The following is an 11,439-nucleotide window of genomic DNA, read 5'->3' as shown; positions in this document are numbered from 1 at the left end:
TATTTTACCATGTGCATATTTTTCTGTACTGTGCTCAGATGAGGAAGCTTCCCACCAGATAGTAGGTGGCCGATATAGCACTGATAGTAACACCGTTGTTGATCTCCTAACCGACACGCATTATGGCAGTCTTGATGGCACTGCTACGTTCAACTGGAGGATGATTTTTAATATGGAGGTGGGCGAAAATTATCGTTTTTTATGTGAAGTGACGAAATTACGGTATTTTTGCATTTCCATGGTATTTGATATTTATGACGGTTTTGGTATGCAGTAGTGGTTTGTGAAATATGTATTTCCCAGTTGTGTTTTTTTTCATATCATGAGTGAAATCCTATGAAAATATTTGATTTATTATATTGAAGTTTCACCTGTTTTATGCGACGTGGCGTAATACTCTGTGAAAAACGCGATATTCGCGATATGCAATGGTTTTGGAAATGTGTTTTTTACTAGTGTTTTTCATGTCGCGGGTGAAACTCCAATGAGGAAATTCTCATTGGTTTTTTCGAGTCGTGTGTGAATTTCTATAATATAGGGTAGAAAGTAAACGTATATTCTAACACTGGGTACTAGTATCAACGTGGACAGGTACCTTGTCACGATTCTGTTATTAAACTACAATTGTACCACAACCCTCTGTTGGGTCAGAAGGTCCCTTTGGGGGAAGCTAGTCTGGACTTAGTTCATGACACGCTGAGATGCAGGTATTTGCCGTGCTCGGGTTGTTGTTTATTTTGTTGTTTATGTTGTTGATCGTTATGTTGTTTATGCTGTTGTTGTTATTGTTATTGTTGTTGTTATTGTTGTTGTTGGTCATGTTGTTTATGGTGTTGTTGTTTATGTTGCTGCTGAAGTATTCAACGCAAGGTTATTCAGGCGGACTAGGAGGGCGGTAGAGCTCCCTAGGGGACAGATCCAACTGAGCAATCCAGCATACCCTGGGCAGTGTCGCGGGTTTATAGACTGCCAGATGAAGTTGCTCCCGATAGAGGAAGCGAATGCCATGCCTGTTGGTGAGGCGGGGTGAAAGACATAGTTAGAATACGACTGCTGATCGAAAGGGAATGTTGAGTAACGTTAGTAAAGCTTTCGCTGGTCGCCGTCACGAAAAAAGTTGAAAATATTATCACGAAAATACCAGTGATCGATTTCCCGTGAGTTTTAGTAAAAGCGATGAAAGGACGGTAAGAGAAAATTCGAGGGCTGAATTAATTTTGTTAAATCTGTTTCAGTGTTGGTTCGTTTTCTTCTGCTGAAACTCCTTCGCTAGTTATACGAATCCGAATAGAAGTGTAGAGAGACCAGCGAGAATTTCCTCAGAATTTTCATATTGTCACCAACACGTGTTTTTGTTGACCATGTGCATATTTCCCCACACAGTGATCTGCTCACCGAAAGCACTGTACAGTGCGGGAATATATGCACATGGTCAACTATATTTGTTGCTAACAATATGGAAATTTTGAGGAAATTCGCGAAATTATCGTTGATTTTTGTATACTTATACCCAAAATCGTGTGATTTTTCATAAAATAGTGGGGAAACCTACGAGCTCAGTTGAGGAAACCAAACCTATATTTCCATACTGGCACTGTGAAGGTTGTTGGTGTTGTTGTTGTGGTAGGGTCGGGGAGAGACATGCCTAATAAGGATCCCTATCTTGATCCGGAAGATGCGCATTTGAGAGAGCATCGCTCCGCTCTGGGGAATACGGCTTTTGGTCGACGAGCAAAGGCGCTGGGGGAGAGTCTGATGAAAGGTGGGCGAAGTGTGGTATGGAATTTGGGATTTCGGAGTGTTGTTAGGAGCGAAAGTGATGTTTTATGTGTGGATGGTAACGGCTACTGTAAGTGGAATCGTGTCACTTGTTATTGCTTTGAAAATGGCTGGTATTATATAGTGAATATAATTCACGTCTCAACTGGTGTTTATTACCTCAGAAATGTATTGTGTTGGTCACGGAGCGTCGAGTATTGAGATTAGATCCATCAGAGTGTTCGTGCTCTACTGCTGTTACTGTGGTTGACTTTATTTTGGTGGGGGAAATTCTCGTGGGGTTCTCAATAGATCTGGTCTGGATTTCGAGAGCGATCCCAGGATCGGGTTTTACATGTGAAAATTGATCGTGGGTGCGGTTTTGAAGGTCGCCCGTGGTATGAAAAACGCTGGTGAAAAATATATTCAACGACGACTGAATATCGCGAATATCGCGTATTTCACAGAGTATTACGCCACTTCACGTAGAACGGCTGAAACTCCATTGAACATTCCTATTCTAAAAGTGGCTGAGGGAGAAACCAACCACCATCGTACAGTCGAACCGTTCGATTTTGAATACTTTCAATTTCATTAAAAGTAGTTTATTCAAAAAAGTTAAAAAAACTTTTTTCCCAGAAAAAGGTAAATTGTTGAAAATCCAGGCAAAATATTGAGCTGAACTGCTTATTTTAGCGACTACTGTAGACGGTGATAGACTCTTTCAGGGTCAGGGCATGGGCAGTGTGCTAGAGTATGCATTTTGTAAATTACGTGTTGGTGAAAGTAGGAAAATTCTGAGGAAATTTTCGGAATTTCTTGGTGATTTCTGTACACTTCCACACAAATTCGTGTGCAAACTGTCATAAATAACAAGGGAACTCTCCTGAGCTTAGCTGAGGAGAGCGAACATATATTCCCCCAATAATGCGCCTGAGCTGGGTTCGGTATGAGGTGGTTGATAGTTTTCATGTATGTCTTATTTACCCAGGTTACATCCAGTGTTACAACAGTTGCAAGGCGACTGGATCGCACTGCCCTCCGGGGCTACTATAAGGGTCGAGGGGAAGAGAGTTTATTTTAATGGAACTCCTCTATTGGGGGGTCTCACACGTCATTCTGATGGGAGGGTGTCGATTGCTCAGTGGACTGCTTACCCTGAGAAAGAGGCTTCGCCCGACAGGGAGCTCACGTGGTATGTCTTGTCGAGGGAAGGGCCGATTGAGAGTACGCGATGGGTGAGGACGGAACATGCCCCTGAGGTTAATACGAGGAGAAGGAAGAGCTCTGATGCTTTTTTACCTATTCCGCGTGGGTTAAATGCAATTGGAAGCGAAAATTCAAGTGAAGGGATGAGAGCGTTCTATAGTGGCAGGACGGAGGGTGTGCCGGTTTCGTCATCGCGATGGAGTTGGAGTGGGGAGAAGCTCGGAAGTGATATGCTTTGGTTGAAAGAATTGTGTGAGAGGGTGATCCTGGGTGTTGGGGGGGCTACGAGGGTCGGGGAAGTCTGCCGAGCGGAGGTGTCCTGTCGAGATCGGGAGTTCGTGGTGTGGACCTTGGAGACTGTTGTTGACCGTATTGCGAGGAGTGGTGATGGTATTGAGGAGAATGTTCGCGGCCCGTGGGTGTCGGGGACGCTGCGGAGGCAGGTGGACGGTCAGGTGGAGAGTGCGAGGTTATTGCTGAGTTGGGAAGAGGGTGTGTTTGCATGCAAGAGGTTGTGGGTTCAGATCCATCGGAAGGATGGGAAATTATTCCTCGATGTTTATAAGTATGAACTCTCCTTGTCTACTCTATTTGAATGGCGTCGAGGAGAGATCTCACTGGGCGAGGGTCTCGTCCTTAGAGTCATGCCGGCCACTCCAGAGCTGGCACAAGTTGTTCATACCGCTATTCAATGCAATTCGATCCATCTAGGGAGGTACCTGTCGGGGTTGGTTGCTGACTGCCGCAGTGTTGAAGGGACACGGTGGTTGCTGAGCAGATGGTATCACGACTATATCACTGGAAACGGCGTCCACTTGGGCCTGTTCGACGGGTCGGGCACATTCCTAGGAGTTTCCGAGGTCGATCGTCGTCCGTTTCTCGAGGATGTTGTTGGAGTAGTCGAGTATTGGTTGACGAGAGACGCTTGTGGGAGGGGTTTGGCGCAGAGGATATTCCAGGCTAGTATGAAGTACTCTGTGCAGGAGCTGGGAGTGACATCGTTCTATCTTGATATCCATCCGGACAACAAGGCCTCCGCGGTGACTGCTGTGAGGTCTGGGGGACGGCAGAGGAAGTCTCGGAAGGAGCCGAGGGGGAGGGGGGGCGGCCGGTATGCGGTGATGAGCTCGCAGACTTTCGATGTGTATGAGGTCGGTGCAAGGCGGATGGAACCGGTGTGTGGTAGCGTGGAGGGACGTAGGAGGGAATGGATGGGTGAATGGACGGAGAAAAGGGTGGCGATGGAGAAAAGGAAACTGGTGGAATTGAAGGATGAGGCCTTGCGTATAGCGGGGGAACTCTCTAAGGTGATTGTGAGTTTGTGTCGAGGCTTGGCCCCTCCACTGTCTTCGAGATTAGATGATTCCAGCATGAAATGTTTGGATTTGAGCCGCATGACGTCTCCTGGTTCTCCCGACTACCTCGACTGTATTGTTCAGGGCGAGCGCGACTTCGACAGCTACAATGTGAGTCCCGATGACGATCGGTTGAGGAAGGCCAGAGAGTTCATGCGGGAGCGAAAGGAGATTGAGAGGAAGCGAGAGGAGCTGCTGAGTGTCGGCTGGTTGGAGCCAGTGGAGTATGTTATTAGAGGTGGCAGGTACAGCAGAGAATCACCAGTGATGAGGAGGCTATTGGGAGGCTGAGGAGGCGAGCAGAGAGGATCGATGAGAGCCTTCAGGAATTGCGAGGAAATTCGAAGGGAGAGGTAGGGGAAAATGAGTGGCTGTTGAATCCTATTTGTTTTGGTATTAGATTGAAAACGACATCGCGGGTTTGGAAAGAAGTCGTGAATTGGTGAGAGGTAACATTACTGAGATTGAAAGTCGACTGAGAGCGGCTAGGGAGAAGGAGGGATCTTTAGGGGCTATGGTAGAGACTCCGTGTAGCGTCTCTGAACCGGATGAGCTATCACGACGTGCAGCGATTGCCTTGGAGGAGGTAGAGTCGCAGCGTGTAGCACTGGAGCGAGCTCGAAAGGGAGTGGAGGAGCAGTCAGTGAAATTGGAGAAATATGTCAAGCTCCGCTCCGCTGCGAAATATGTCGAAAAATTAACAGCTGATTGTCTGGTCTCCTACAATAGTAGAAGGCGTGGTGACAGTCGGGTTCGATCTGCTAGTACTGGTGCATTGGACACGAACAAAGTCCCGGTAAGAGGGTCTATACGCCGAGCCAGAAGTGCTGAACGACAGTGGTATTACCCCGACGCCCCCCACCTTATGAATCTAGGCGACTGGTATTACTCGTTGGATGTTCCTGTGGTTGGGGACAGTGTGCTTGTGTCTTGTCTGCTGCGCGGACTTAGCTGTGATGAATTCTGGCTGATCGTGGTGGTTAGCACTTATCAACGGGAATGTGAAGATTCCCGCCACATGTGGTTGGAGTTTTCAAGAGAAATTAATGCGGGGAAGTTGACCGAATATGAATGTCGATGCTCGGTTTTGGACCTTACTACGGCTACTAGTGAGACTCGTGAGAAGCTAGTCATGTGGCTGGACTTGGACATTTTCGATCTGCCACAACTCCGAGTCCTTCGCGGTCGGGACCGATATGTCTACAATGGGGAGGCCTCGGTTGAGGCTGTCGGTCGTTTCCTTGCACATTTGCCATCTCCGGTGCCCGTTGATATCCCCCCGCCTCCCAAAGAGCCATCGGTTGGTGCAGTCCATACGGCGAGGGGATGGAGGGGATATTGAGGAGCTTGTGAACGGCTTTCAGTATCGGGAACTGGATCACGTATGCCGGTGTAATTGCAGCTTATCGTGCTGATGATTTCCCATGGGGTCTGTTCCCACATGCAATACTGCGTGTCTCTGGTGCGGAAGCATCTACTGGGATTGAGCGTTTAGTGTGTCAATCTGTGAGGGAGACTGTGCGTTGTTGCAAGCTTCTGTGCATGGCATCGAGTTGTGCTAAGGATACGACGACTGCGTCGAAAAACACGGAGTGTGTCAGAGTTGTAGGTCGCACTTTGAAGCATGGCCTCATGCTTAGTGGCTCTTAGGTGATCAGATGTCGGCCGATGTCCGAGCAAGAGGTGGTTGATGGGCGAAAACAAACTGTCGAGATGGACTCAGCATATCATCTGGTCACTGTTTACAAGCCGTCGGCGGCGGTAAGCTCCAGTAGGAAGCGCTGCTTGGAGAGCAGTTGTCAGGGCCAGAGTGAGAGTCGAGATACAGCTAAAGAGTTCACCTTTGATGCGGTGTACCCCCTGTGGCGAGTCAGAGCCAGATCTACGAGGAGGCTGCTTACCCAATAGTAGAGAACGTTCTTGAGGGATACAATGGTGAACGGCTCAAGCTGTGTGACTGGATGAGAACGATAGCTGTAGGGACTATCTTTGCTTATGGTCAGACGGGCACTGGGAAGACGCATACGATGGTGGGACCGTCTGGAGGGAAGAAAAGTGAGCCTCGGGACAAGTAGTTGAAGCTGATGTTGCTCGTTTGTGAGACAATGAACACGGCATCATTCCGCGAGCATTTGAGCATCTTTTCAAGAGCATCGATGAGAGCGGCGGACAGGATATTTCGTAAGTGAAAATCGTGAAAATCTGTGCGATAGTGGCCGTGGAAGCTACCTGGTTCGGGCGAGCTTCCTGGAGATTTACAATGAGGAGATTCGAGATCTCCTGTCGAAGAACCCGAAGGAGAAATTGGAGCTCAAAGACAATCCTGTGGGAAGATGTTGCTGTTCGAGAAACCACAGTGTGTCGTTTGATAGGATACTGGTGTATACGTGAAAGACCTGCAGGCCTTCGTGGTCAAGGGCGTAGACGAAATGCGGCAAGTAATAACAGTGAGATTCTCACTGCGTAGATGACGTTGTAGGTGATGGCTGCTGGGCAACGCAACAGGTCGGTGGGCGCTACTTTGATGAACGTCGAGTCGAGCCGATCACATTCTATCTTCACGATCACTGTGGAGACCGCGGAGATGAGATCTGATGGTCAAGGGCATATACGGTGAGCAGCGGCGGAAGCGCCGTTGCACTGGTGTCCTTGTTATTGTCAGAGTGGGCAAGTTGAATATGGTTGATCTTGCTGGCTCTGAGAGGCAGTCGAAGACCGGATCTACTGGTGAGGCTGAGCAGGAGAAGTTAGGGTGGCCGAACTTGAAACTCTCTGCTCAGATGCAGAGAGTGTTTGATATCGGATCCAATATCACGACTATTTGGTGCTCAGGTGACACGCTGAAGGAGGCTACAAAAATAAACCTATCGCTATCGGCCCTCGGAAACGTGATATCGGCACTCGTTGACAGTCGGTCAACATTCGTACCATACAGGGACTCTAAGCTTACACGACTGCTGCAAGTGAGAACGCACAGGAGTTAGTCTTGTTGGATATTTTTTCCGTAGGATTCTCTAGGCGGCAATACAAAAACGGTGATGGTCGCGAATATAGGTCCAGCTGACTACAACTACGATGAAACACTCTCAACTCTGCGGTGATATTTCATAGAGGTGGAAATTTGTGACGGGATCGATCGCAATAGATATGCTCATAGAGCGAAGTCGATCAAGAATAAACCGCGTATCAATGAAGATCCTAAAGATGCCATGATACGCGAGTTCCAGGAGGAGATTTGTAAGTTGTTGAGTCCGACTCTCATATGATGGGCGAGGAGCTCCTGAAATGATTCATTGTTCCCACATTATCGCATCATCTCTTCGTTGATGACTCGTGTGCGACAGCGCTTTACAGGAGCTTTTTATGGTGTGTTTTACACAGCCCGATTGAAGTCTCAATTGGCAGTGCAGACCGGTATGGTGGCGGAAGGCGTCGGTGGTGCCCCTCGTGAAGTTACTGTGGAGAAGATCGTTGAGAAAGTGAGGATGACTTGATTCTTTTTGTTCTCCATGAGAGATTCTGCGTGTAGATTGTGCATGTCCATGGGCCGAGCGAAGAAGAGATCGAACAGATCAAGGATAAGATGGCTAAAGATCAGCAGGAGGTTCATAAGAAATTTGAAGCGTGAGTGGCTGTCATCACCCTCCTCGTTATGGATGGGCTCGATGCATAGGGAGCGGCAGAAAATCCTGGCGGAGAAGTCCAAAACGGAGCAGGAAAGGCAGAGCCTCTTGTCAGAGCTTCAACGGAAAGAGGTGAGCATAGGCTCTAATTGTGCGATATTCTGGCTTTGAATCAAAGCCTTTGATGTGATCGCACCACCAAAATTCTGAATGCCTTATATCACCGCTGTTGCATTAGCGACTCGCTAATAGCGAGTGTTGAACTCTGGGAATTAGGAACTCGGGATTGTATTATTTCTAGGAGCAAGGCGAGAAGCAGCGGGAACAGCAAGTGCAGTTGCTGGATAAGTTGAAGCAGATGGAGGATAAAATGCTCATGGGGACTAAAGTAGGTTGTAAGAGAGAATCTGCTCTATCCTGAAGGACGCAAGAACTTATAACCCGCGGAAAAATACCGATTAATATATCAACAGTTGGTTGTAGCTTGAACCTCACCTTAGCATCGTTCCTTCTCTTCTCGTACAATGCATAGTATGCATCACGTAATGTTCAAATGCAAGCGCCGCACAGGGCAGTGGATTGGAAAACATGTGTACATTTAGTGCACTTCTTCCTCGGCATCGAGGATACTATCCAGGATATCGTCGTTTGCAAAGCAGTTATCTTTGAACCCTCGTAGTGGCAAGTTAGACCAAGCTGCACGCTGTGTGGAGCTGACGAGTCCACCTGCTGTACACCTATTCGCATGTATTTATCTGCATACAGCCTATTTCATGAGGTTCGCGACATGAATAACTCATAATCGGTCATGAGTTGGTCATGTCGATGTCATATCGATAGGCGCCCAACATCTGTCACAATCGTGGGTGACGGTATGTTTTAGTAACTTGAATCGAGTCGCAAGATGTAAAGTTCGAACAGGTTATGCAACGGGTCACCTTGAGCCGAGGCTTCTGATGACGCGTTTGCAGTGAAGCCGGGCAGCCTCACAGGTTTATTCCGGAGAAGAATATCTCCTTTTACTTTGTGAACATTAATCTCAACGACGGCCAGTTGCTCGTCGTGAAGGTGATGGCTGCTACTGAGGAGAGGCGTATGGAGTTACGTTCATCAAGGCGGTGGATGGCCCTTGTATACTGAGTTCTCGGCCGAGTACTCCAAAATCAGATAGCACAGTTGGAGTTTTACTTCACGTATAGAAGAATATTAGGCAGTAGAAAATTTGGTGCCGCTATCACACATCTACGCCGTTCAAATATCTCAGATGGTTATGGCGTCAGATTGTCACTCGAAAGGTCTCGGGTCAAATCTAGGTGACGCTATTTTCTTACAGTGAAGGCCGACTAACAATGAATTGCAGCTCTGCAAGGCACAGACCGGCGCCGAGCGGCCAGGAGCAAGGCTTCCCTCAGGGCACAATTCTGGGCCCTCTACTCTTCGTAATCACTACTGACACGCTTTCGGAAGCTCTATAGGGTATCATCGCGAGAGTCACGGCCTGCATAGAAACACGCGGTCGTAGCCTACGCAGACGACTCTTCACTCTGTCCTTCAGTAAACTGGGATGTATATTCTTCCGGGTAAACTAATTTCCGCCTCTCCCTTTGGTGAATGGCTCCGCTGCGGACTATTCCTAAGGCGTTGCCGCTCGTCAATTTAAAATGGCATTTGAATCAAACTGTTTGATGTCGTTGTTGACCATCGTGAAGCATCCTCTAGCCTTGTGCCGAGTCGAGGCTTGAAGTGCAAACGAGCACCGGACAAGTTTCCTCTTTTTTTACGTGACGCTTTTGGTTTCTCTACTGTATACAGGAGAGTTACAATGCCTGACTGGCTTTAGCCTCGCCCTCCTTCGACACAAATTTCGCAGTACCTCAACGAGGCACTACTCGCCCATGGCGACTCGCAATCGCCCGATTGGTGAACTGAGCTCTAGAGAGCTCTTGTGATATCCAACAGTTTCAGACTGGATTCAGGTAATCCAGCAGGCTGCAGTCCAGGAAAAGGAATTGAAAAAGGCGAAGAGGGCTCTACAAAAGAAGAAAGAAGAGGAGGAGCGAATACGAGCCAAGGTTCGGCGTCCTGAAGATCGCTCTCCGAGAGTACTCGCTCCTGTGGTATTGTGCGCTCTAGGTTAAAGAGCAGGAAGAGGAACGTCTCCTTCTAGCTGAGAAGTACGAAGCCAAGGGTGGCCAAGTTGTCAAACTGACGAGCAAAGTAGGACGTATGTTTTATTGTGACGTATGCGGTTTCATGCGTTGACAATAATGACTTGATGATATGTGATGTCTTGTCTCCAGCTTGAGAAACTCTGGCATAAGTACAAGAACGCCAGTGCGGAGGTTGATGACTTGCAGAGGTAAGGCTTTTTGCCAAAAGGCTTTTGGTAGACTCAGTAGTGGATTCTACGACTAATGTTTACTTCAGAGAATTCCAACGAGAAAGAGAAGATATGCTGGAATCCATCCGAGCCTTGAGCAAAGAGCTCAAGCTGAAGTCTCTTGTGATCGACTACTTCATACCTCCTGAGGAGTGAGTCTCCTCAACAGTGTCGCGACGAACAGATCCGATCGTCGCAGGTTGCCCGAGTGATGTCCCCCTCAGGTACCAGAGAATAGCCGACCGCGCACAGTACGACCAAGTAGAGGATGCATGGGAGATCAGCCATATTGGACTAGCTGGGAATGCTCAAGCTAGACGTCCTGGATCGGCCCTTGGCCTTGAACGCCCAACGACAGAGTTTTCCCGGGTTGCACGGCAGCATTCAGCGGACCCAAGGTGAATGTTACAGTTCCGTTACTCATCCTGTGCCGTTGTCGCTTAGATTCCGCAGCGATGGTATATTGCAGACTGATCTGTTGCCTACTGAGCGACTCACTCGAGCTGGCGAAGTGGACCCTTCGCAAGCGATGAATAATGAGGTGCTCAGCGCCATACAAAGTGGTAGGGACGAATAACAATGAGTATTTGCTCGTGGTTTGTGGCCAGGTCTCGACGAGAATGACTACGTTCCTAACACTAGCGTCTACTTTTCGTGAGTTTGCGATAGCGAATGAACGTCTGAGCTCTACTACTCATCAGATATGCCGAGATGACCAGTGGACGTCCCCGTTCGGCTAATCGGTCCGCATGTCGACCACAGAGCAGCACACGACGCCCTGGTGCGAAACTGTTGCCTTAAGGAGTTTTCTCTGCTTACGTACCCAGGCACGGCGAGTCGCCATGGGAGGGCGGGGGTCCTTGGATAGCATGTTTCATTGGGCTGTGATACTGTGTAGACGACTTGTTCAATGATCTATTCCGAGTTTGAATAATGCCGGGTGGCGGGATCGAACTAGAATCCCTGGTGTCCAGTGGACACTGTCCACATGCAATAGGTGACGGTGATGACTGTTTGGCCACGGTTTGACCGGGTTGAATCGACTTGCGCGGATTCTTCATTCAAGGAAGTACGACGGTCCGGTTGGTTTTTGGGTTTCTTTAAATGTCTTCGA

General features: G+C 48.3%; 3 protein-coding genes across 3 annotated transcripts; all 3 read left to right on the top strand.

Moving 5' to 3' along the window:
* Window positions 1-591: 591 nt before the first annotated feature.
* Pmar_PMAR012835 (conserved hypothetical protein) lies at window positions 592-2,814 on the top strand (the record flags this gene model as incomplete). Its single annotated transcript, XM_002776155.1, has 4 exons — window positions 592-707; window positions 880-1,016; window positions 1,628-1,762; window positions 2,750-2,814. Coding segments are annotated over 4 exons (453 nt in total), but the record flags the coding sequence as incomplete, so codon positions are not given.
* A 383-nt stretch (window positions 2,815-3,197) lies between these two features.
* On the top strand, window positions 3,198-4,613 carry Pmar_PMAR012834 (hypothetical protein; the record flags this gene model as incomplete). Its single annotated transcript, XM_002776154.1, has 1 exon — window positions 3,198-4,613. The coding sequence occupies one exon, from the start codon at window positions 3,198-3,200 to the stop codon at window positions 4,611-4,613; it is 1,416 nt and encodes a 471-aa protein (XP_002776200.1).
* Window positions 4,614-5,990: 1,377 nt separating this feature from the next.
* Window positions 5,991-10,983, top strand: Pmar_PMAR012833 (Kinesin-II 95 kDa subunit, putative; the record flags this gene model as incomplete). Its single annotated transcript, XM_002776153.1, has 21 exons — window positions 5,991-6,083; window positions 6,197-6,377; window positions 6,425-6,503; window positions 6,548-6,647; window positions 6,695-6,760; window positions 6,802-6,935; window positions 6,985-7,049; window positions 7,155-7,285; window positions 7,331-7,419; window positions 7,468-7,559; window positions 7,704-7,801; window positions 7,852-7,946; window positions 7,996-8,077; window positions 8,247-8,333; window positions 9,922-10,017; window positions 10,079-10,162; window positions 10,246-10,304; window positions 10,373-10,477; window positions 10,550-10,723; window positions 10,770-10,888; window positions 10,934-10,983. 21 exons carry the CDS (start codon window positions 5,991-5,993, stop codon window positions 10,981-10,983), a joined length of 2,079 nt encoding a protein of 692 aa, XP_002776199.1.
* Window positions 10,984-11,439: the final 456 nt, after the last annotated feature.

This window comes from Perkinsus marinus (genome assembly GCF_000006405.1).
Source record: "Perkinsus marinus ATCC 50983 genomic scaffold scf_1104296954212, whole genome shotgun sequence".
Lineage (NCBI taxonomy): Eukaryota > Perkinsozoa > Perkinsida > Perkinsidae > Perkinsus > Perkinsus marinus.
Note: the sequence above shows the minus strand (reverse complement) of the source record. Positions and strands in the feature narration are given on the sequence as shown.